General features: G+C 39.4%; 4 protein-coding genes and 1 long non-coding RNA gene across 8 annotated transcripts in view; 3 read left to right on the forward strand and 2 right to left on the reverse strand.

Annotated features, from left to right (window-relative positions):
• The window catches only part of lrp13a (low-density lipoprotein receptor related-protein 13 a), an 8,425-nt gene extending 8,361 nt beyond the window's left edge, over nucleotides 1-64 (reverse strand). Inside the window, exon 1 of the mRNA XM_088413449.1 lies at nucleotides 4-64. Coding sequence (XP_088269575.1) covers nucleotides 4-64 — 61 coding nt within the window. The remainder of the gene's footprint in view (nucleotides 1-3) is intronic.
• Nucleotides 65-531: 467 nt separating this feature from the next.
• LOC148430125 (SMAD family member 2) lies at nucleotides 532-9,516 on the forward strand. The gene is made up of 11 exons (XM_088413460.1): nucleotides 532-705; nucleotides 1,556-1,916; nucleotides 3,318-3,407; nucleotides 3,598-3,791; nucleotides 4,314-4,448; nucleotides 4,738-4,812; nucleotides 5,178-5,231; nucleotides 5,305-5,517; nucleotides 5,626-5,763; nucleotides 7,210-7,354; nucleotides 7,647-9,516. The coding sequence occupies exons 2-11, from the start codon at nucleotides 1,681-1,683 to the stop codon at nucleotides 7,768-7,770; spliced, it is 1,404 nt and encodes a 467-aa protein (XP_088269586.1). The 5' UTR covers nucleotides 532-705; nucleotides 1,556-1,680; the 3' UTR covers nucleotides 7,771-9,516.
• A 127-nt stretch (nucleotides 9,517-9,643) lies between these two features.
• On the forward strand, nucleotides 9,644-10,883 carry LOC148430126 (immediate early response 3-interacting protein 1). Its single transcript, XM_088433289.1, has 3 exons — nucleotides 9,644-9,787; nucleotides 10,350-10,451; nucleotides 10,532-10,883. Exons 1-3 carry the CDS (start codon nucleotides 9,697-9,699, stop codon nucleotides 10,585-10,587), a joined length of 249 nt encoding a protein of 82 aa, XP_088289415.1. The 5' UTR covers nucleotides 9,644-9,696; the 3' UTR covers nucleotides 10,588-10,883.
• A 54-nt stretch (nucleotides 10,884-10,937) lies between these two features.
• Nucleotides 10,938-15,719, forward strand: LOC148430127 (uncharacterized). Of its 4 annotated transcripts, none has more exons than XM_088433276.1 (6): nucleotides 10,938-11,059; nucleotides 11,276-11,357; nucleotides 11,428-11,591; nucleotides 13,763-13,990; nucleotides 15,071-15,271; nucleotides 15,401-15,719. In XM_088433276.1, exons 3-6 carry the CDS (start codon nucleotides 11,429-11,431, stop codon nucleotides 15,580-15,582), a joined length of 774 nt encoding a protein of 257 aa, XP_088289402.1. In that variant the 5' UTR covers nucleotides 10,938-11,059; nucleotides 11,276-11,357; nucleotide 11,428; the 3' UTR covers nucleotides 15,583-15,719. The 4 variants fall into 4 exon arrangements, with proteins under 4 accessions (XP_088289402.1, XP_088289380.1, XP_088289386.1 ...); XM_088433269.1 differs by having other exon boundaries at nucleotides 11,015-11,171; XM_088433254.1 differs by having other exon boundaries at nucleotides 10,986-11,357.
• Nucleotides 13,986-22,358, reverse strand: LOC148430128 (uncharacterized). Its single transcript, XR_015867787.1, has 2 exons — nucleotides 22,137-22,358; nucleotides 13,986-15,250 (listed from the first exon to the last, which is right to left on the reverse strand). It is a non-coding gene; the product is annotated as an uncharacterized LOC148430128 (long non-coding RNA).
• Nucleotides 22,359-22,500: the final 142 nt, after the last annotated feature.

Genomic DNA, 22,500 nt, shown 5'->3' on the forward strand with positions numbered 1-22,500 from the left:
CACCTTCTTGCAGGGGAGCCGTCACCTGCAACAAGACCGCAACAACACATAAAGCTATGGCCATCACAACATTAAAAGAAAGCGGACCAGACAGCGCCGGACACAACCCAGAAGCGTTTTATAAACGTGCAGGTGTTTTCAATCCATCCTAATTAACCACGTGAATGATAGGTGGAGCTAATGAATTATTTATCAAAGCACATTATTGTGAAAAAAATATTCTCACAGGATACATGCGATCAAACATGTCTTACTTTATCAACGTTCACATTAGTCTCACCGAGAGGGGGCGTTTGATAGTACACATTCTTTTTTTGTCTTTATTTATCCGACACTACTTAATTATTGGTCGTGTTCTGTTGACCGTTGCTTTGTCTAACCGTTGGAATGTTATTTTTCCAAACGGACCATTCTAAGCGTTTAATAATAAAATTCTCGCCCCGTTCTCAACGTCATTTTGCAATCGTCCAATCGCGTAAAAAGAAGTTTTAAGGATTCTTGTGTACCAATCATGTGCGGTGTCTTCTTCCGGTCTACCTAACATGGCTAACTCGCTCCAGTAGCTCTGGTAGCAACTTGAGAAATCCGCAAGCTTTGCCGAACTCGGCTGGGTATCGTATTCCTAAAGTGTTTTATTTCGTGGAGCCGTTTATTGGGCGGTCTGCCCTTTTAATACTGCTGCGGGACTCTGGACTTTTCAAAGTGGTGAGTATTGTAAGGCTTTAGCTGTTATGTCGGCTTTGGATGCTGTTTTGTGGAGGTGGGGGCAGTAGCTCCGCTAGCCAGCGGGATCCAAAGCCTACTTTCTAATAGTTCGTACTTGGTGTTTATCCATTTTGGAACCGGTTGTTTATTTTAAGGGCAAAAACATTTAGTGACTGGCCCGAACCAAAACTTCATCCTTCTGCCGATTAAACACCATTTTACATGCATAAGTACGTGCCAATTAAAAAAATATTTCACAAACTGATTGTAGTTACTATAAGCGAAAAACTGGACTCTTGCACATAGTTTTTTTCTCGGGTGACAACAAAAGGAGTTTTGATAACAAGCTGGTAGCTAACCTACAGTTATGCTAACATTAGCTCTCCCAGGCAGATACCATTCTCACATAAATTGATTCGCCAACGGCTTAGCTAAAGCCTACTTTTTTTCGTTGAATGTATTTCTTAAGCCATATGTTGTTACAATATCCATCATTTAACGCCTGGTGCTTGTGTTGAGCATGATGTTTTGCTTGGAGTCGAGCAGGCCCCCCACCAGGTAGCTAGCTGTCGGCCTTTTGGTTGGCTGTTTGTGTTAGCACTATAGGTGGTCGCTGTCACAAACAAATTTCGTCGTTGTAAACATTTTATTTGCAAGCGCTCGTCTGCAGGGGTCGTGATCATAATGCATTAAAGTTGGTCGGTATCGTAATTAAGGCACACTACGTGAGCTAGCTTTGTAGTGTCTCAAACTTTAGCACAAACTATCTAGTTATCGATAAGCTTTCTGTGTATTTATGAATACTGCATTTACATAACTGTATGCGTCTCTGTGTGCTCTATCCTTATAGATCTGGCCTCTCGTGACATTTTGATTTGAGATTCTGCTCCACCAAGCAAAAGCCCAAAGTGTAGCAATCGGTCCCCTCGTCTTGTTAACTGAGTCCCTTGGAGACTCCTGGGTTGTCCATCCAAGATGTCCTCCATCTTGCCATTTACTCCTCCTGTGGTGAAGAGGCTTTTAGGCTGGAAAAAGTCATCCAACGGGCCAGGTGGCGCGGGTGGGGGAGAACAGAATGGTCAGGAGGAGAAATGGTGTGAGAAAGCTGTAAAGAGTTTAGTGAAGAAGCTCAAGAAGACAGGGCAGCTGGATGAGCTGGAGAAAGCCATCACCACGCAGAACTGCAACACCAAATGTGTCACCATCCCCAGGTATGTTGTTAAGCATGTTACGATTTTCTACCACAATTAAACAATATGCAAACATAATGGGGGCATTGGACAGTTTTGTTTACAGATTTTTGTTTATCAATTGTAACCTTGGTGACAATGTTCAGTGGGAACACTGATAGGATGGCAAGACCATTTCAGATGTTTTTATGTTTTGAGATAACACCTTAGTTATCGCCTGAGAATTGTTCCAGACCTTACTATACACAAGCATAGAATGCAAGATTTAATAGTTGGCACGAGTCACAGATATGACTATAGCTCTTTAGGTTCTTGTGCTAGTCTTTTTGTCTTTTGTCATGAACTATGATATTATGGAATTTACATGAAATGCAATAGTTTATGCGCTTTAAGAATTTCAATTCTCATTGACAAGACTGCACCGTGGTATTTTTGCTCTTCTCACCATGCATATCACACCCTGCATTTCCCTTTCAGTGACTTTTTTTTTTAACGTCTTCATCTCCAAAGTCTGCACTACTTCCGGTCAATCTTGTTCATTTTTTGCCACAAACAACTGGAATACACTGCAACAAATAATAAAACTCACCTCATTAGTTGGGCTTATGCTAGACTTCTCTGTCTTTCTGATTTAAATCAATACGTTTGAAGATGTCTGGTCGTGCGTTTACGGTACATGATTAGTTGTGATATGACATGTACCTGTACTACTGTGGTTATACAGAACAGCTGTTTTACAAATGTGTGACACACAGGTTTACAATATGTAAAAATCATATTATTTATCAAGATTCAATTCTGTGAACAATTTACTGTATTTACGGCAGCACAGCAGTTGAACTTGCATTTTTATTAAAGCAACACTTTGATTTCACAACAAGCTGTCTGTCCTCCAGTTTGATTTGAAAAACAAGCTCTCCCAATGCAGACCAGCTATGGTTGGAAACTGCCATTGTTTCGCCAATGTCAAGACAGAGTATGTGCCGACAGAACAGCCTGGATTTAACCATATGAATGACTTTGGATTGGTTTGAGAAAAGGATCCCATCCCTGTGAATCCCAATTTAAATGATTTATGGTTTATGCTGTTTTTTTCCAACCGAGGTGTTTTTTTTTTTTTTTTAATCGTTTTCGTTCGTTTTGTGCAGTCTATTTCATTCTGATTAGAAATCAAAGTGCCTGTCTAACTATCCCAGTATTGTTGTTTGGAACAATTAGTGAAGAATATGGTGCGTGTCTATGCACCAGTTTTTAGCTTGTAATGTAGTTTGTATTTTGTTGTGCCTTACTCTATGCTGCTAGGTTGGTATTGCAAATGTGAATGGCAAAATACTTAAATAAGGGGTACTTAAGTAGATGGATTAAAAAAAAGTTAATCATCTGTGTTTTCCTCTTCTTTTTTTTTTTTTTTAACATGCGCAGCAACTGCTCAGAAACATGGGGACCGAGTACACCAAATACGATAGAACAGTGGGATACATCGGGTCTTTACAGCTATTCTGACCAAACAAGGTGAACATTTAACACTCATTGCCTTACACTGTACAGTATACATTTTTGTGATGTGATAATTATTACAATAAGTGCTAAACGATGAAAACACAGTGTCATTATCATCACCGCGCAATCTGACCTCTTAATTTCCTTTCTTGTCTCCAAATTGTGCCTTTGTCATCCCTCTTCCCTTTTGCCATCTGGTTAGATCCCTTGACGGCCGCTTGCAGGTGTCTCACAGAAAGGGGTTTCCCCATGTAATGTATTGCCGGTTGTGGCGGTGGCCAGATCTTCACAGCCACCATGAACTGCGTGCTATCGAGGCCTGTGAGTATGCCTTTCACCTAAAGAAGGATGAGGTCTGCATCAACCCCTACCATTATCAGAGGGTCGAGACCCCAGGTAAGATGGCTTTCTTGAACTCATTTGTATCACTCTAAACCTGGACACACCTGTTCAATCAATTTCGCCCCACTTATTATTTCCTCATAAAATTGATTTGTTTAGATTTGTGGAGTTTATTTATTTAGTTTTTCTTTCACACAGTCAAAAGTGCTGTACGTAGAGGTACCGATGTTTAGTAATATTTATTCTTTCTCATTTTCAAATCACAGTTGTTTCACACATACATAAAAATGGTAATACAGGACTCATATTGTGTAAAGTACTGAAATTCACCAATTTTACATCCCAAAAATGTTTTTCTCGTGAAAAATGTTCTTTGTTGAGAGACATTTGATGTTGCTTTTTTAATTGACTGCCAGACTCTCCCTAAACACAAAATAGATCAATTGTTTTCCACTCTTGAGGAAATGTGGGGTTTTCTTGAGTGAAATGTATTAAATCTAATAGTCAAAATGAAAGCCAGTGAATTGGAAGATGTATCAGGTAAATGAACCCTAATATAGTGTACTATTCCTCCAGTTCTTCCTCCAGTTCTTGTGCCAAGACATTCTGAAATTCTGACCGAGCTGCCACCTCTAGATGACTACACTCATTCCATACCCGAGAACACAAACTTTCCAGCAGGAATTGATCCTCCAAATAACTACATACCAGGTGAAGTTGCAGTTGACCAATTTGACTTTGTATTTAAAAATAAATGAGTAAAAGTTTAAAAAAAAAAAAAAAAAAATCAACCTCAACATCACAGAACAAATTTTGAACCACACAGATTTGGGGGGAATAAAAATGTCCCCTTTGGATTCAAATACTGTATATTTTATCTTATTCAAGTATTAGTGTCTTGCTTTTCAATATGCGTCTTTTTGTAGAGTAAGACTGCATGGCCTGATCCTGGTCACTCTAAATGCCATTTCATTGTTCTTTCACCCCATCAACTGAACAGAAACTCCTCCACCTGGCTACATCAGTGAGGATGGGGAGGCCAGTGATCAACAGATGAATCAAAGCATGGACACAGGTATCACAGACTGCGGATTTAAGATGCTGCTTGCTTTGTTGAAATTATTTATTTATTGCTTGTTTTTATCTAACTCAAATGATGATTTTTCATCAGTGCTTTGGGGGGCCGCATAGGACCACACCTTTCCTAACTAGATGTATGACAAAATTGTCATTGGTAGACTTTTTTGGTCCAACTAAGAACAGAACTCAACTTTGAGTCTTTTGTTTGGCACTGTATTGCAATCATTTTATTTTTCATTAATTTTTGTTGTTGTGATTTTTGGATCATTTCCTTCTTTGGTTAATTAATGCCTTTAGCACTCACCTTTTTCGTCTGGAATCTCACTTCTGGTCTGACGCTTGTGTTTTGCCTTTTGCCAGGCTCTCCTGCAGAGATGTCTCCGAGCACTCTGTCACCTGTCAATCACAGCATGGGTAAAACCACCTCACCTGATAAATTGTAAATGTGTATACATTATGAAGAGGATTGGATTCTATCTCTCTATAGATCTGCAACCGGTGACTTACTCAGAACCAGCCTTTTGGTGCTCAATAGCCTACTATGAGTTGAACCAACGTGTCGGGGAGACGTTCCATGCCTCACAGCCCTCGTTGACTGTTGATGGATTTACAGACCCTTCCAACTCTGAGCGATTCTGTTTGGGGCTACTGTCGAATGTCAACAGGAATGCCACTGTGGAGATGACGCGAAGGCATATAGGTAAGCCATCGTGTCAGGCATGCAAATCAATTCTATTCTTAATTTCGCCTTGTTCAAAAAATAATTGTTTGACTTTTTTTTTTTTTTTTTTTTTTTTTAAATACACAGGACGTGGAGTTAGACTCTACTACATTGGTGGGGAAGTGTTTGCTGAGTGTCTGAGTGATAGTGCCATCTTTGTCCAGAGTCCAAACTGCAATCAGCGGTATGGATGGCATCCAGCAACAGTGTGTAAAATTCCACCAGGTAACATGCTGAAGCTGTCTGTCTAATCATTTCCTGGGTTGTAATATGTGCTTTCCGCTTGTCTACACATACAGTATACAAATTCACATAATTCTCCCCTCGACAGGTGACAAAATTTCCTACCATCCAGCTTATTTTGTTTAAACAAATGGCCTCTACACCAGGGGTGTCAACATTATGTTGATCACGGTCGACCGGTGGCCCACCTAGCTACTGTTAGTCGCTGCATGACATCTCACTACATGAAAAAAATCTCAGTTGAAAAAAAGAACGTCAATCAAGGGAAAAAAAAAAAATGCTGCTCACACTGGGCGCTCAAGATGATCAGTAATAGACAGTCGAAATGACATTGCTAAGGCCGATGCCATTCGTTTCGTACATTACTTGATATCCCACGTTTTTATTTTAAAGTATTGTCTAGATTTCTCACAATGTTGTGTCTGTTTGACAAAAATACAGTGGCTTTACAGGCAGCAGCTTCTCTGCATGTCTCATTGCACTTCTAGGCCAACAAGCTTAAAAAAAACAAAAAAAAAAACATATCTCATCCCATGTAGTACTTAGTTTTTCCGTTTTGGTTTAAATGCTTCACAACAGTGGTTAAATTAAACTTTCAGGTTAATTCATAGCGGTCCACTGCATTTATCTTACATACAGTATATTTACTTAAATCAGTTGCAGAAAGGTTCACCATAAAATTCAGCCACTTCTATTTGTAACTTCAATTGTTAGGACACAACTACCTGGACACTCACAAACAAACCAATTACAGGAAGTAAGTAGACCCAGCTTGCGCTTGTGTTGTCAATGAGTAAAACTATACACACGCAGTATTTTATTCTTCGGCTTTGATCTTAGCCCTTTCACTGTTCACTAAGCTTTTGTGGCTCAAATTAGCTGCAAGCTTGTAATTACGCTTGACTGTTTCGTTCCTGTCAAATAAAGAACTGAAAACCTGCAGTAGGAAACAAAAATGTCTGATCTGATGTAGCGGTTTGAAGACTTCTCAGACTACGAACAGCTGTGGTGTTTTACTCTACAGGAACATATTAGTGCTTATCCAGTTCCATATTTGGCGGCAATGCTCGAGGAGGTTGATATTTATAAGCTTTTGTTCAAATTTTGTCCGAACTTGCTCATTTCGCAACCAATTTTCATGAGACACTTACTTTTTTTTTTTTTTTGTAAATCAACGTCATACCGTATGTTGTCTACATTCCTGAACTACCGTAACCACTTAGACTTCCAAAGTCAGCATTGTGGTAGGCAAGCAACTCAAAAAGGGTATCTGTATCTAGGTACCACTACCATTATTAATGTCTGTGAGGTCAAGTGTTTACAACCGATACTGTACAAAGGAATGTCAGATTTAGTGTTGTTGTGTTGGTCTCCCCCTGCCACCTATTTATTAACCTTTCCACTCTTCCTCTTCTTTACGCCACTCAGGTTGTAATTTAAAAATCTTTAACAACCAAGAATTTGCAGCTCTGCTGGCCCAGTCTGTGAACCAGGGCTTTGAAGCAGTGTACCAACTCACCCGCATGTGCACCATTCGTATGAGCTTTGTCAAAGGCTGGGGAGCGGAGTACAGGTGATCATAGCATTTCATATGTGTATATTTATATAAAGATGTTGAAATAAAAACACTTAGAAGAATTGCAGTCGTTTTTCTCCAACATGTGTCGAATTCGGTTTTTCTGTGAAATTTACCTTACAGTGGTTATGTCCCATTGGAAACCAAAGCCACAATGTTTTCCACACAGAAAATGTGTTCTGACAGTATTGCTAATTTGCTATCACGAAACGGATAGTTTCTTCCGCTTTTCGATTTGACTGCACTCGGTAAACTAAAGTTTTTTTTTGTTTTTTTTCTTCCTCCACAGAAGGCAGACTGTCACAAGCACTCCGTGCTGGATCGAGTTGCATTTGAACGGTCCGCTACAGTGGCTAGACAAGGTGTTGACCCAAATGGGTTCCCCTTCTGCACGCTGTTCCAGTATGTCCTAAACCAACAGAAATCCACACTCCTCAAAAGAAAACAATGACAAAGATCAAATCTCAAATTGACTCCGATCATGGCGATTCCAACAGAGTGATTCTTGTTCATTACATAGTATTTGTCCCCTTCGCAGCAGACTTCAGAACAGCGGGCACACACACAGACTTCAGTATAGAATTTGGCACTTTGTTCGTCATCTTTGTCATGCACCTTGTGAAACTGCTTCTCTTCAAATCATTTATTAATATTAGATATACTTGAGGTACAAATGAAATGTAAAGTGTTCTTGTCCAAGAAGTAATGAAAGTACCAAAAATGTTGGATTATTTCTCAGTTGATTGCTTGTGTGCTAAAAGATATTTGCTCTGGACTTCCCCTCAAGTATTGTTCTGAGCATATGTTTTCATTTCTCAAAGAAATATTGCCCATGTTTTTTCATGGTTCAGGTAGCTTAGTGAAGGTGGTCACGGAATGGAGCTTTTATTAAAACAAAAACAAAAAATGAAATCAACCTCACTGCACGCTAAACTTGAATTCCCACCTTTTTTACGTTGTTTTTTTTTTTTTTATAAACTTGTGTCGTTATAAGACATACTACTTAACTGACAAATAGGAATGTTGGTTTGAAAATCCAAAAATCCTAAACAAACTGAAAGCTCAGTATGTTTGTTAATTTCTTTGTCATTATATGGCAGTATTTGTGTCCACGGTCAAGTTTACGTTTCCCAACGTACAGCTTGGTTTCAGAACTTGGCTTTAAGGGCGCACTGGGCAGGGACCAGAGAGTATCAGCTATGAGTAAGATCTTTATTTGTCTGTGACACAACCCTCTCTAAGGAGAGGCATTTAAGTGTCTCGTCAGGTTTAATTGAAGGCATCAATGAGTATTCATCATGTTTGTTTTTTTTAGCCGATATCCCCATTGTTTTGCTACTTTTTTGTATTCTCATGTATTTTTATATATCACTCTTTTTAAAATGTTCTGTCATTCACACTTTCTATTAAAGTAATATTTTCCAAAACAGCTGTCCTAAAAACTGACCTGGAGGGCTTAGAGTATGACTTTGGGAGGGATCCCTAAAGGTTTAGATGGAATGAAATTCCATGTGCAACTCCTGGTCTCTGTGGGGTAAAAAAAAAACAGTATTTGTAACTTGGCGATGGCCGTTCATCTCCTCACAAAGACCATGATCGTAGCCTTTATTGTGCTTTGTCAAGATATAATGTCAGCTAGCTTTTAAAATGTTGTCAAAACATGGGAGATCACTTTTTTCTGTGCAAAGGAAAGTGCTAATGTGCCCCCTCACTGGGACAGTTGGTGTTAAGTGTATTGTATTTGTTCTGTCTATCAAATCTATTAATGCAACACTTATTTGCTCTTCCCTTCTTGTCAGTATGTATGTGCTAGTGCAAGTTTAAAATGTTTCCATCCCTCTTGATGTAAATGAGTTCACCTTGAGACATAGGAGGGTCCAATGTTACGTAATTTTATCGTTGGCCTATAACATATGAATGTGAAAACATACTTTACAGAAACTAATGTGGATCATACGTACAAACCCATAATAGTACAATGTGTGTTTAACAACTTATCTTTTTGCAAAGCAGTCAACACAGTAGGTTTTGCAATTTTACCAGTAGAGGGCAGTATTAGAACTGTTTTTTTTTCTGCTCTCTGAGCATAAGCTTCTCAGGCGTGGGGCATATTATGCAGACTTAATAAAACACTAAAAATAAAGATATTTTTCTCATGACTCATGTTTAACCGTAGCTTTGTTTTAGGTTTTATGCGGTAGAATAACGAAGAACATTATGTATTGGCCCGGTACAACCCGTAATGTACGCAAAATTTGGCCTATCTTGTTTTTCCTCTCTAGGCCTCCATAGCCTACGTCATCCTCAAATAGCTCCTCCCAACTATCCGTTGGCTTAACATGGCATTTACACTTTATTCTCTCATCCAAGCAGCAATTCTCTGCGTGAATGCCGTGGCAGTATTGCACGAAGAACGGTTTTTGAGTAGAAGTAAGTTGTGGTAAAGCTATATGACATTTGTGTATTGAACTGTTATTGTTCTGCCGTCGATACGGTTGATGTTAGCAACCTAGCTAATGTGAAAAAGCAGTGTTTGACGCACCCAGAACCAAGGTTCATAAGTATAATTTTGCTATTGACGGGACGGTGTTAATCGCCAAATGTGCTTTTGTGGTATTAATATCCATTCGTCTATCATAAAAGATTATTGACGTACGAAAACTGCGTTTGAATTTCACGAAGATTTGTGTAGTAATGTTCACGTATGCACACTTGGGCAGCTGAGAACGCTTAATAGCCTTACGCTTTCATACAAATAATTATTTAATTCTGACTATACTTTTTTTAAATGTTAAATGCTGTTAGGGCTTCTCTCTAAAGTCACCAAACTTCATGCACATGAAATATTGGCGCGATCGTTCAGATCCTTTCAGAGTGGACTTGCAAAGAGATATTCACATTAATTTTGCATCGATCCTTCGGAGATTATTATTAGAACTTTCATGCTTGAATGAAATGTCACATTCAAGAATGCTACTGTGTTTCTGTATAGTTGGCTGGGGCGTGGAGCAGGGCGTTGGTGGATTTGGTGATGAACCTGGCATCAAAGTTCAGGTGATGACCCTAATTCGCTCAGTGCGAACAGTCATGAGAGGTAAGCGCCACACAGTTGTGCTCACTTATCCAATGATAAAAAAATGCACACTCATATCCACTGTTTTGCTTATTTTTCAGTGCCTTTGATCGCAGTGAATACAGTGTGTATCGTTTTGTTGTTGCTGTTTGGATGAAGCAAATGGACAGAAGAGTGAACCACTTGTCGCCATCTTTTTTAAGATCTCGGGAAACAGTGGACTTACAAAATACCGGATGTTGATAAGGTGGCAATAATTGTTTTTGTTTTGTTACTTTCCCCAAGTTGCAAGACTTTTTCTGTAGTGGTTAAACACTAGCCGTTATGCACATTGACATTCACTTTAAGATGAACACAATCGGTAAAAATGATCATGTGTGCATTTAAATGTATTCCGAAATGTGTTATATTCTTCTAAAAGTGCCCAGTAATAAATACTTAATTTTGACTTGATTTAGGTTTCTTTCCTTTCTTTCCTGGTTTGTCCCAATGCATATGCCGTCCTCCAGCCACCCAAACACAACTGGTTCCCCGTACGGCGTAAACTGTCGTAAAAACAAGTCTGCAACCACCCAGACACAACTGGTTCCCCGTACGGCGTAAACTGTCGTAAAAACAAGTCTGCAGGTGTAGGTTTCTTACGTTGAAGTTGAATCTAAGTTAAATACAAAAACTTCAAATAATGAGAAACGTCCTGGGTTACATTTTGGCGTCGCTATCGGCGTTCTCCTTATATATTGTGTATGTGCACGTATACTCTTCTCATAAGTTACTGAAAACAAATGCACTCTGCTACGATAGACTTCCTAAACGCTCGTATCTATTTCTCAAATATCTGACCAAAGCACTTACTTGGAGAAAGGGCTGCTTGCATAAGACTCGCCGCAGGAAGAAACGCGACGTAATATACGTCGTCTACAACTGCAGGTCAGACGAATTAACCTTTAATAACGAACCATGTTACCCCTAAATTTGAGACTCTTGACCGGTTTTTCAGAATGGACAAAGTGCTTTTGAGGAGGTTTTGCAGGGCCACGGGTTACGGTTGGGATTATCCAGACAGTGAATACAGAGACGTTCCGCTGTGTTTCCCTGAGATGCTGTGCAACACTCTACTGCTCATGGCCATTACTGATCACAACTTCCGGCTGAGCCCAGTTGGTAAGTTTGAGCCGCAAAAACGAATCTATTCCCGACAGCCACCACGCCCTGGCAGTGAGGCAATACTTCGCTGAACTGACAACTTTACTATGCGCCAGTTACTAGCGATGAGCTAGATGTTAGCGAGGAACGCACGAATTGGAAGTAGGGGAGAGTGGGGTAAGATGAGCCACTGGGTAAGTTGACCCACCCCTTGTATCTAGGCAACCGTACTATGTGTGGTCATGTGATCACAATGGCAGGAAGCCCTCACCATTGCCATCTTGCAGTGGTGAAAGTAAGCACATTAGAAAAGAGATAAGCCTAATTATATGAGAAAAGTTGTTTTTTGACTGTCAAAGTAAAATTTCTGAGTTTTAGGTAACATGAGAGTTATGTCAAACAGGATTATCTGAGACTAAAATTATATGTTACACATATTGGTGTATTTGTAAGGTGTAAAAACATGTGAATCACTTACCTCAAAACTAGCCACGTTTTTTAAGATAGCCTGCTTTTCACAAATTGGTGGCTATGGGGCAAATTGAGCCCAAGGCTTTGGGGTAAATTGAGCCAGTGGTTCAACTTATCCCATAAGGCAGAAGCAAAAAGAGTCTTCTCAGAGGAGATCAAGAAAGAGCTTGCAGACCAAGTCAAGAAGCTTGCAGAGCAGTTTCATGGCATTACGTCAAAGAAATGTTGTGAAATGGCTTTAGAATTGGCTACAAGAAATAACATTCCCACCCCTAACAACTGGACTGAGAAAGGTTTAGCATCAAGGTTTCATCCTCCAATAGTACTGCTGAGCTACCTGTATCAACATGCTCTGCAACATGGGTTTTTTCCTCGAGTTCACACCCCAAGGATCCTGGATCCTATGCGTCTCCAACCAAGATTTTACCTTTACCCAAAAAACAGCAGCCCCGGAAACTAACAAACCGAAAGCGGGTGAAGAAAAGAACCCGACTGATACACCTGAAAAGCTCTCAATCCAATGTGCCCATGAAGAGTGGAAAAGCAAACTAAAAAACAAAATGGACAGATCAATCAAAGACCAGAGTGCTGAAGAGGAAAAAAGCTCAGATGAAAATAGAAGAAAGCAGTTCTGAGGAGAGTGATATTGCAGTTCCATTAGAAGACACTACTGACTCGGATCTGCAGGTTGATGACTTTGTAATTGTAAAATTTACATCTAAAAGCAGGAACCATCATTACATCGGCTTAGTCAACAGCCTTGAGAGGAATGAAGTTAGTGCCCGATTTCTAGAATTCCAGGGGTCATTGGCAATAAGAAACAATCATTCCCACAGGGTGATGTCCAGAAGAAGCTGTCCCGACCTCAAAAAGCTGGAGGAACTGCAAGAAGGGACCAACAATTCATATTTCACTGCAACCTGGACAGTTGGAATATTGAGTAGTTCTTTTGAGTCACTAGATAGTACTGAAACAGCAGGTTTTTGTTGGTGGTGTGTTGTTCTTAGTTCAAAACTGATTGTTACAAAAAATTCACAGATTCACTTTAAAAAAAACAACCTTTTTGTTTAGTTTACATGTTATGGCTCAACCTACCCCTTGATGTGGGTCATCTTACCCCAGACCTGGGGCAAATTGAGCCACAATTCCAGTTTTTTTGGAAAGGTCAATATTTTGTGAAGCTTTGTCAGAAATGCATTCTGATCATTTCATTTTATAGTAGACATCATGAAATAATGGAATATGTTTAAATTTTGTTTCTATGAAGTTTTTCCTTGAATCCAGAACCAAATAAGTAAAATTCGGCTCATCTTACCCCACTCTCCCCTATTTGTTCTTTTACACAACAATTCATTCGCACAGACATTATTATTGGGGACGTCAAATTAAATGCTATTCTTGACAATACAATGTATTGAGTTTGGTCACGTGACGAAAGCAAGCAGGGCCCTGATTATTGCTTGTCTTTGTTCGAGCCGCCTTGAGAAACAGATTTCACTTTTAGCTGACACTCAACCGCAAGTGGCAAAATGCCCACTCCCTAAAATGAATAAATTGTATTTTGCTGGCAAATCCATATTTCATAAACCGAATCCCAGAATACTGCGTTTAGATGAGCGAGGCTACATAAACAACGTTGAAAATATTTTTTTTGACTTCCACTTTTAATGATCTCCTGTGTTCCAAGTTTTGTCATATTCTTTGAATTACTTTTCTAGGTTTGATTTGTGTGCGGCAGAGCATTAAAACACATCAGCCAGTTGACGAGTTGAAGAAGGGTCCCTTCACGTTGCAAGTTGAAGTCCTCGTGTACCGAACAGTGGATATCGGTGTGGAGGTGGATCTCTTATTGTCTGCCACTTCCTGTTCCGAGGGTCTTGTCTGGCAGAGTATCTTAACACTACTGTCTAAGAACAAGTTCTACCAAAACGACCACAAAAATGAGTGTGAGTTTTGATTCACTTTTATTAGAAATTCTGTCTTTGCATGCACATTTTTCATCATTTGCATCGTAAACTAGTCTTCTTGATAGTCCTTTCGTTCAAATTGCTAATCTCTTCTCTGGCGTTCATTCGTGCCAATCGGAAATTCTAATAACGTAATAATACTAGAACAGAATACCAGCCATTACTTTGCCTGCACTGTTGGATTGTGTTTGTGTGTTTTTAAAGCTTTTAAAAGTGGAGCATGTCAATGTGGCTCTTGTATATTCAGATTTTTTGCATGTAACCCATGAGGGAAAAAAATAGAGAGCCCTGTGATGGCAGTTATTAAAGAGATACCAAATGGCTTTCGCCATTTTCTACAATAATAAATTAATTTCATAATTACATTGTTTACATTGTGGGAAATGAATACCTGTAACTCATTCACTGCCAGCAATCTTGAGTATTTTGACTAGAGCAGACTCAAATTGCTGATCTTGTATCTAAAACGGGGCATTGCTGCCATCTACTGGTGATTCTGCATCAGTAAGGTTGTTTCCAAGATTTAAATTTTCAGTGGAGTTGCTCCCCCACCCATCCCCATTGAGCACATTTTTATACTTGCTGTCGACCAAAAATGACATCACATGTGCTCAGGGCCTAGCTAAGGCCCGATCATGGCTCACCTGTTTTCTGGATTTGGTCATGTGACGTTTACAAGCTGAGCCGTGATTGGTCGCTGTGTTCATGCGATGTCATCTTTGGTTGACAGCATTTAAAAAAAACATACTTTTAAAAGTATTAATTGTACATGAAAAATAATGTAGGTGTCAGTTTGAAGACAAAATATCATTGTTTTACTGCTGAAAACAGAATCATGATTTTTGCACGCCCGCACAGCAGGGATCCTGATAATTGTCCCACCGCTAGCTGTGATGTCACAGAAATCGTTAAACGGAGTTGTTTTGCTGTCACGGCGTAAACCTCATCCAGCGGAAAAGGATTAGTTGCCAATTTAAATCCTTTTTTCTAACTCCTTTTTTCTGAATCACAACACCTTGCTGAATTGTGAGGAAACTTTGTGTGCACTTGTGCTGACAGGTTATAAGGCTGAAGCTGTGCTCCCACACGCGAAACAAGTGGATCTCAAAGTTCCGTTGAGTGCTGGCCTCCCGTGTGCCTGGTCCTTCTTGGACGACTGGTTCCTCTATCTGCCAGCTAGTCTCTTTGGCTTCAGGTTGCGGCCCGTTGCAAATCTGTGGATGTTGTCTGTCTGTCTTGCTGAAATAGAGAAGCACAATGGTAATTGTGGATGAGATCCAAGTGTTGAATAATCAGATTTTACATTTTTAAATTGTGACGGGTTTATAGCACTCATGTTTTTTGTTTGTTTGCTTATTTTTGTTTCTTTTTTTCATCCTGCATTGCCAGGGGTTGGCATCATCACATCTCCATTGAACGTAATGGTCCAGTTTAAGGAATGTTTGTTGGCACCAAGCAGCGTGATCCTTTCATTTTGGAGATGCCACTCGTCGACCCAAAACATCAGCTTCCAGATGCAGCAACATGGAAGCAGCAAGTTTCACTTAGTGGGACTCATATCTAAGCCCTGACTGAAACAGGAATTAGGTGCACTCCCCAAGACAGACCTGTGTGTAGGACACACCCTTAATTTAAGCGTCAAATTCTGGTATTTTCTGTGTAAAATCTATAGCAAAACCTAATAAATCTTATCATCCTAAACTCTTCATATCTTCTTCAGGTCATGTATATTTGTTGCGAGTTAAGTGTGTATCAGATTTCCCACATTGTGATTGGTCAGTGAACGCCTCCAAGGTAACGGTGAGTGCTTTCAAAGTAACGTACTGTAGTTGTTTTTCCTTTTCTTAGCGATGCGGCTTGAGTTCATTTTACCATGAATACCCATAAATAGTATCACCAAGTTAATGATTGTGTGTTTATGCCAAAAGATCGCAATTAATAAACGAGTCAAACACATTTTCTTCAAATGGTTTCGTACTGAAGAAAAAAAAAAAATTGAATTTTTAAGTTTCAGTTTATAAGACGCACCCCTACTTTTGGACTTAAATATTAGGGAAAAAAAAGTCAGTCTTATATTTGGGGATTTACGGTACACTTTTGTGGAAAAAGGTTTTGCTCCCTTCCTATTTTTTTTGTGATTTTTGCTTTTTTCTTCATCACAAAGCTTTCTTTTCATCAAACCAATATTAATATCACAGCGAGCCAAAGAAAGATAAATACAATGCCGTTTTTAATGATTATGATTACAAACCTATCCGACCTTATGTGAAAATGAATTGTCCCCTGAACGTGATAGCGAGTTGTGTCATCTTTGGCAGCAATTACCGACAAGTTTGCAATAATTGGTAATGAGTCTTTCTCACGCTGTGGAAGAATTTTGAAGCACTCTCCTTTGCAGAATTGTTTTAACGCTGCCATGTTGGAGGGTTTTATTCCTCAGCATTTCAATCTCATTTAAATCCAAACTTTGACTCAGCCACTTCAAAACCTTAATTGTGTTCTTTTTGAGTCATCCTGACTTCAAGTCATTGACTTCCTATGCGTTTCAGATCTCTGTCTCGCACATGATCCCAGAGCTCTTGAGTTTGCAGGCACAAACTGCTGGCTGGACATTGTGCTTCAGGCTCTTATGGTAAAGAGCAGAAATAATTTTTCCGTCAATACTCAATGCACGCATGGTCAAACAGGACTAGATACTACTGCTCACATACTGTATGTCCATACACTGTGGTGTATTACAACTTACAGTATATGCATCATTCTGTGTTGGATGGAGGGCATTTCAATATTTGATCCCTTTCATAATGCTGTTTGCATTTTTCATCTATGTAAGAGACTCTGCCTTTATTATTTATTGAAACGTTCACTATGTAGAAGAGAAATAAATGGCTTTTTATGCTTCCCTGCACAGTTTCAACCTTTCCTGAAACGATTGTGTGCTGGTATGAGAATGAATTAGGAGCATTGTATTGTCCTACCATACAAGATGGGAGTCATTCACAACAAGTAACAGAACAGGTAACACCTTGAGAAAGGTGCTCCAACGATTAGCTTTGGATTTCTCACAAACATTGATGTTATTTGATGTCTGTATGTATACTGTACATCATTTTGTCGTCAAAACGTCATCAATATGCATGCTTTGCAATTACTGTACCTTGAGGGACATCGACCGGCGACATCTGTTACCCGTGAAAAATAAGTCTTTAGTCTGACAGTGTGCAAATTTGTGGTTATCCTTCACACTCATTTGATTCAACAATAATTTGATACATTTATGTGTGTGTGTGTGAATGTGTATTAAATACACTCACTTGTTTATTTTCTTCAGTGAAAGAAAAAAAGTCTCGCAATAGTGGTACTTTCCCAGTCCCATGACTCTCTTTTGAACATGTCTCACACAATCGTATTAATAGTGTGAATGAAAGACACGTTAATTTCTGCATTGTGACTGCTGTGTTCACTCATCAGTGAAGCATTGGAGCATCCTGCGATCACAATGTGGGGGAGTTTACATATTGGCATGAAGTGAGGGCGGTGTTGCCTCGACCAGAAAGTGATGTTCTTTTGCACTGCAAGACCTGCGCAACACTCGCTCTCTCCTGCGCGCGCGATGTGATTTATTTGTTAGTTTTTTTTTACTTATTATTTATATTTTATTTCTTTTAAGCTACAACAGCTGCTGGAAAAGGGATTGCTGAGGGCAACGGTAAGGGAAGGAAAAGTTTCTTATGTTTTTGCTGGTCACAAATTTGTGTCATGCTTTTAACTCTACATTTCACAAGATCAGACTTTCCTTAATAGATTTTAAACGTTTATATCCGGATCTTGAAAAGTTTGTCATTTTTTTGTATGAGATGAAATTGTATGTTTCTGAACTAGAGCTGGAAATTGCAGTGGTTTTATTGAGAAGCGTGTTCAAATACATGGAACCGTTTTGTCCTCGTTAAAACAATTTATTAAAAAAAAAATTGGTCAATAAGAGTTTGGTTGTTTTGAAGAACTTTTTGTTGTGCTTCAAAATCAAAGACGCTCATTACCTGAAGTAATTTTCTAGATATAGTAGTAAGAAAGGACAATGGAGTCGCATTCATTGCTACAACAAAAACAGACTTTGTGGATTCAAACTGATAAAGCAACGCTTTGAGGGCGTTGAAATCATTTTTATTTTTCAGCTATTATTTTTGCTCAGCCACAACCGCAAGGTGGAGATGAGCAAGCCTGAACATGTACATGTTTATTATTTATTCATAGAGTCCTGATTCTGTCACGCCTATGAGTCATTCAAGTGAAAGAAGGTCAGTGTGTAGTGCTCTGTCACAGAATACTATGCTTTTAACATGCACAACGGAAAACGTCTTGTGTCAAATGTGAACCAAACTAACGTTCAGCATTATGTGTGTGTGTCACGGCTGGAATAGCTGTCTCCATTATTTCTCAATTTGAGTTCCAACTGTCTCCATCCTCAAAGCAGTCATCCTTTGGGAGCCAAGTTATTTTTGCTTCTCTTAAGCTTGCCATTTATTTATTTAGAAAGGCAAGTACTAAATGGCAGTTTGTTCTGCTTGTAATGTCCTTATGAGGGTAACGGTTCATAAAATAACACAAAAAAGCAGCAAAGAGTACTTAAAGAAAAATATGTGATGCTGATATTTTGCAACATTTGGCGGAATTCAAAGCTATTCACATCATGTCTCATCACATCATCAGTCCTTCTCTAAATGTATGGGGGGGGGGGGGGTGACCCCAGAGAACAGGATTTGTTTTGCCATGTAAAGTGCAACGGCAATAACATAAGGATTGGCATCTTCTTTTTCAGACACTTTGATGCAAGCCACAGGTATCAAACTCAAGGCCCGGGGGCCAGATTCAGCCTGCCACATCATTTTATGAGGCCCACGAAATTCTAATTATGACTTCAAGTTTCCACCAAACTTGCACATGTCCTTCAACTGTAAAAAACAAGCAGCAACATTTTTTTCCAATCCCCTTTTTGATATCATTTGAGGAAGGACTAATATATATATATATATATATATATATATATATATATATATATATATTTTTTTTTTTTTTTTAACTACCCTCTGATTTCAAGTCTAGGTAAATGTTCAAAGATTATACTTTATTTACATTTTAATTCACTGCACAGTCCTAACAACCCGCCGATAGAAACCATAACCACACTGCGGCCCACGAAGAGGTGGGGGGGGGGGGGGGGGGGGGGGGGGCGATTAAATGTTGTCTCTTTCCTAGGGGGCGCGTTGCCAAATATAACAGAAGCAGTGCATCCCATGCACAGCAGCAGTTGCTGGTTTCTGCTGCCTTGCACATTGTAAAATGGGACAGTTTATGTCTTGTTTATCTTTTTCCACAAACAATTTTGTACAGATTTTTCATGAACAATTTGGTCAATTCCTAAGTCCAAAAAGTAGTTTTCCAAATTGTAAGTCAAGTGGACAATAGCACAAAATACATTTGATACCTCAAATTTACAACCTAGATTTTCTGAGAGTGCATAGGTCACACACCCTGAGACAGGTACTTTCCTGTAAATATCACTTTGAGGAATTGATATCAGGTCTGAAACAGTACTGAGAGTGTTTTTTTTTATTGTTTAATAGTACCAAATATGAAATAATTAAGCAGAATTAAAAAAAACGTAAATAAATATTATCTTCTATTATGTGTTTTTTTTACTTTGAACTGGGATTTATAAAGTCAGTATTTACCTTGACTTGTTTTCTGACCTTTTGTAGTGAAAAGTACAAAGAAAATACATGAAGACACAGGGAAAAAAAGAGTCTCCCAGCAATCCCCTCTCATCGCCAACAGAGTTCAGCAGTGTTCAAGTATACCATGACAACCAGAAGATGGCTTTTCAGATGCTGTCTGGAAATGTTCACGCTAACGACAATGGCTCTCACGCCAAGAGAGAGACGATCACAAACAGAGACAGTACATCATGCAGCAGCACAGAGCACAAGTTCAGTATGATCTCCATGTGGAATGTGGATTCCAGCACACAAGCCTATTCAGGTCCAGAAGATAACTCTACAGAACCAGCCGAGACCCTGACAGAGACCTCCACTCTGAACCTTTTTGATGGGCACACCCTGGAGGAACAAGGCGAGAATCATAGTCTCCATGGGGTGACAATGGTTTACCTCAAGGAGTTTGTCCTTATAGATGACGAAGATGATGGGGACATGTCCTTGAGAGAGAAAACGGTGAACAATGTGTCCATCATGGATGGGAAAGCTGCAGACCTAGTGTGTGGGAGATTGGTTAACACATCCAGCGTCCCGGGATTCCATTGTAAGGGGGAATCATTGCCTCCCGAGGATGCGCTTGCTGAGCACGAGCCTTCATGTGCAACTCAACATTGCTGCACCTGCACTATCCTTTGAGGTGCACTGTCAAGTCACTTTGAGTGCCTTGGTTCTTAAGCACTCTCCCGCAAATTTTGAACAGAGCAAATGACAAGAAAAATGCCCAACAAAATTTGAATGCGATCCAAATCAAAAACGTTACCTTTGTTGGGGGACACCCAGAACTAGTAGCCAGTCAATTGCAAGGCACAAAAGGATGAACAACGTTCACACACCTAAGGACAATTTAGAATGTCCGATAGACTTGCCACGCATGTTTTTGGACTGTGGGACAAGACTGGAGTGCCCGGGGAAGACCCATTGGAGCATGGGGAGAACATGCAAACTCCACACAGGAAGGCAAGAGCTAGCTGAAATTGAATCCGGGACTCTGAACTGTGAAGCAGACTTGCTAACCAGTGGTTCTCAACCTTTTTTCAGTGATGTACCCCCTGTGAAATATTTTTGCAGCCCCAGTACCCCTAAACCGGTGCAAAAGCATTTTTAGTATTTAAAAAACAAACAAACATGCAATCGGTGTCTGATTTATTAAACTTAAAACTTTATAAACTGCATTTGTATTGGTCCACAAAATAATCAACATGAACTGTCCTCTGTTGGATCCTAGAAGAGCTCTCTTATTCAATTTAGAAATATGTTGTTGTTTTTTTTTTAATAATATATTTTTAAAACTCTTTGAGCACAGCCATTGATTCACATCTTTTCAGTTCTATTTCATAGTTGTCCATAAATTGAAACCTTGAACAGATAGACAACATACTTGCTTGCTGGTGGCTAGCAAAAAATAAATAAAAACAACAGATAAGCCACACTGCACTATAAGCCGCAGGGCTCAAATTGTGAGGAAAAAGTCACGGCTTATAATGTGAAAAATACGGTATATACATATACTTTGATAGGTAATGTTGACAAGTTGGGTCAAACATCTTAGACACTGTGCAACCACATCTGATTATCATTTCCCAAGGGACCTGTATGGATTCATCTTAAAAACGGACTCTTATTATATTCTACACTATATTTAGTATGACACTATTTGTTTCAGCACTCAGCATCTATTGCAGGGTGAAGATGGTCTCCTCCCATCTGCGGCCCCTTCTCAACGTTTCTTATTTTTCCCCAGATGGGATTCTGAGTTTCTTTCCCCCTTCTGGGAGCTTGGTTCAGGGGATGCTGTTGTTGTGTGATCTGTGTGGCTCTCTGTGCCGTTTTCCACACTTGTGATTAAGGGCTATGTAAATAAATTTCACTTGAGTTGATGTCACTTGACTTGATCTGTGAATGCCCGTGCAATGTAGAGGCTATCAATTTATAATGCCCTAGATATTTAACCCTTGTCTAATGAGAGTAGCAGGACCCTACATACTCCCAATAACCACCGGTCGGTGGATCAACTGGTACCGGGCCACGTGAGCTGCACCTAAAATAATGTTTTTGAAATGATTTAGTTTAACAGTTCACTACGTTTGTGTTTGATCTTTGTTATGTTATTTTTTGGCGCTGCTTCTGGCCGCTGTATATCACATACATAGTGAGTAGGATGATGTGGTTTTAAAGCAGCCCCCCCCCCCCCCCCCCCCCCCCCCCCCCCCCAAGTCCGCAATATAAATCTAAAGCGTTGACCGGTCCGCGGTGATAAAAATATTAGATTTATTATACATATTTTTTTAATTGTGTTTTGTTTTAACATTCTACTTTATCATTTTTAATTTAAAAAAATGAAATGCTCTCACCTCATATGTTACCTTTTTCCCCTAACCTGTTTAAATTGAAACGAGACAAAGAAAGAAAGAAAGAAAGAAAGAAAGAAAGAAAGAAAGAAAGAAAGAAAGAAAGAAAGAAAGAAAGAAAGAAAGAAAGAGAGAAAGAAAGAAAGGAGGGAGGGAGGGACGTGTTTCTGAGTTTAAAGGTTAACTTTACAGCGGAACTTTAGTTGATTTGTGAAAGACGTCTTTGACAGTGTTATCCGAGGTTATTTATGTATGTAGCTTTAACGTTGTGTAGACTTTGGACTTAATCAGTCGTGAGCAGGCGACCCTGGTATTAGGCAATATAGCCCACTGGTTTGAATGACAGACACCAGTTAAGAAAACTGGA

The sequence above is a fragment of the Hippichthys cyanospilos genome, chromosome 1, assembly GCF_059441005.1.
Source record: "Hippichthys cyanospilos isolate Australia breed blue-spotted pipefish chromosome 1, RoL_Hcya_1.0, whole genome shotgun sequence".
NCBI lineage: Eukaryota > Metazoa > Chordata > Actinopteri > Syngnathiformes > Syngnathidae > Hippichthys > Hippichthys cyanospilos.

Coding starts and splice junctions, on each gene's coding strand:
- LOC148430125 (XM_088413460.1), top strand. CDS start 1,681: ATGTCCTCCATCTTGCCATTTACTCCTCCTGTGGTGAAGAGGCTTTTA. Junction 1,917..3,317: donor AAATGTGTCACCATCCCCAG/GTATGTTGTTAA, acceptor TAACATGCGCAG/CAACTGCTCAGAAACATGGG. Junction 4,449..4,737: donor TCCAAATAACTACATACCAG/GTGAAGTTGCAG, acceptor TCAACTGAACAG/AAACTCCTCCACCTGGCTAC.
- LOC148430126 (XM_088433289.1), top strand. CDS start 9,697: ATGGCATTTACACTTTATTCTCTCATCCAAGCAGCAATTCTCTGCGTG. Junction 9,788..10,349: donor AGAACGGTTTTTGAGTAGAA/GTAAGTTGTGGT, acceptor GTTTCTGTATAG/TTGGCTGGGGCGTGGAGCAG. Junction 10,452..10,531: donor AGTGCGAACAGTCATGAGAG/GTAAGCGCCACA, acceptor CTTATTTTTCAG/TGCCTTTGATCGCAGTGAAT.
- LOC148430127 (XM_088433254.1), top strand. CDS start 11,113: ATGAGAAACGTCCTGGGTTACATTTTGGCGTCGCTATCGGCGTTCTCC. Junction 11,358..11,427: donor TACGTCGTCTACAACTGCAG/GTCAGACGAATT, acceptor CCGGTTTTTCAG/AATGGACAAAGTGCTTTTGA. Junction 15,272..15,400: donor TGAAATAGAGAAGCACAATG/GTAATTGTGGAT, acceptor CTGCATTGCCAG/GGGTTGGCATCATCACATCT.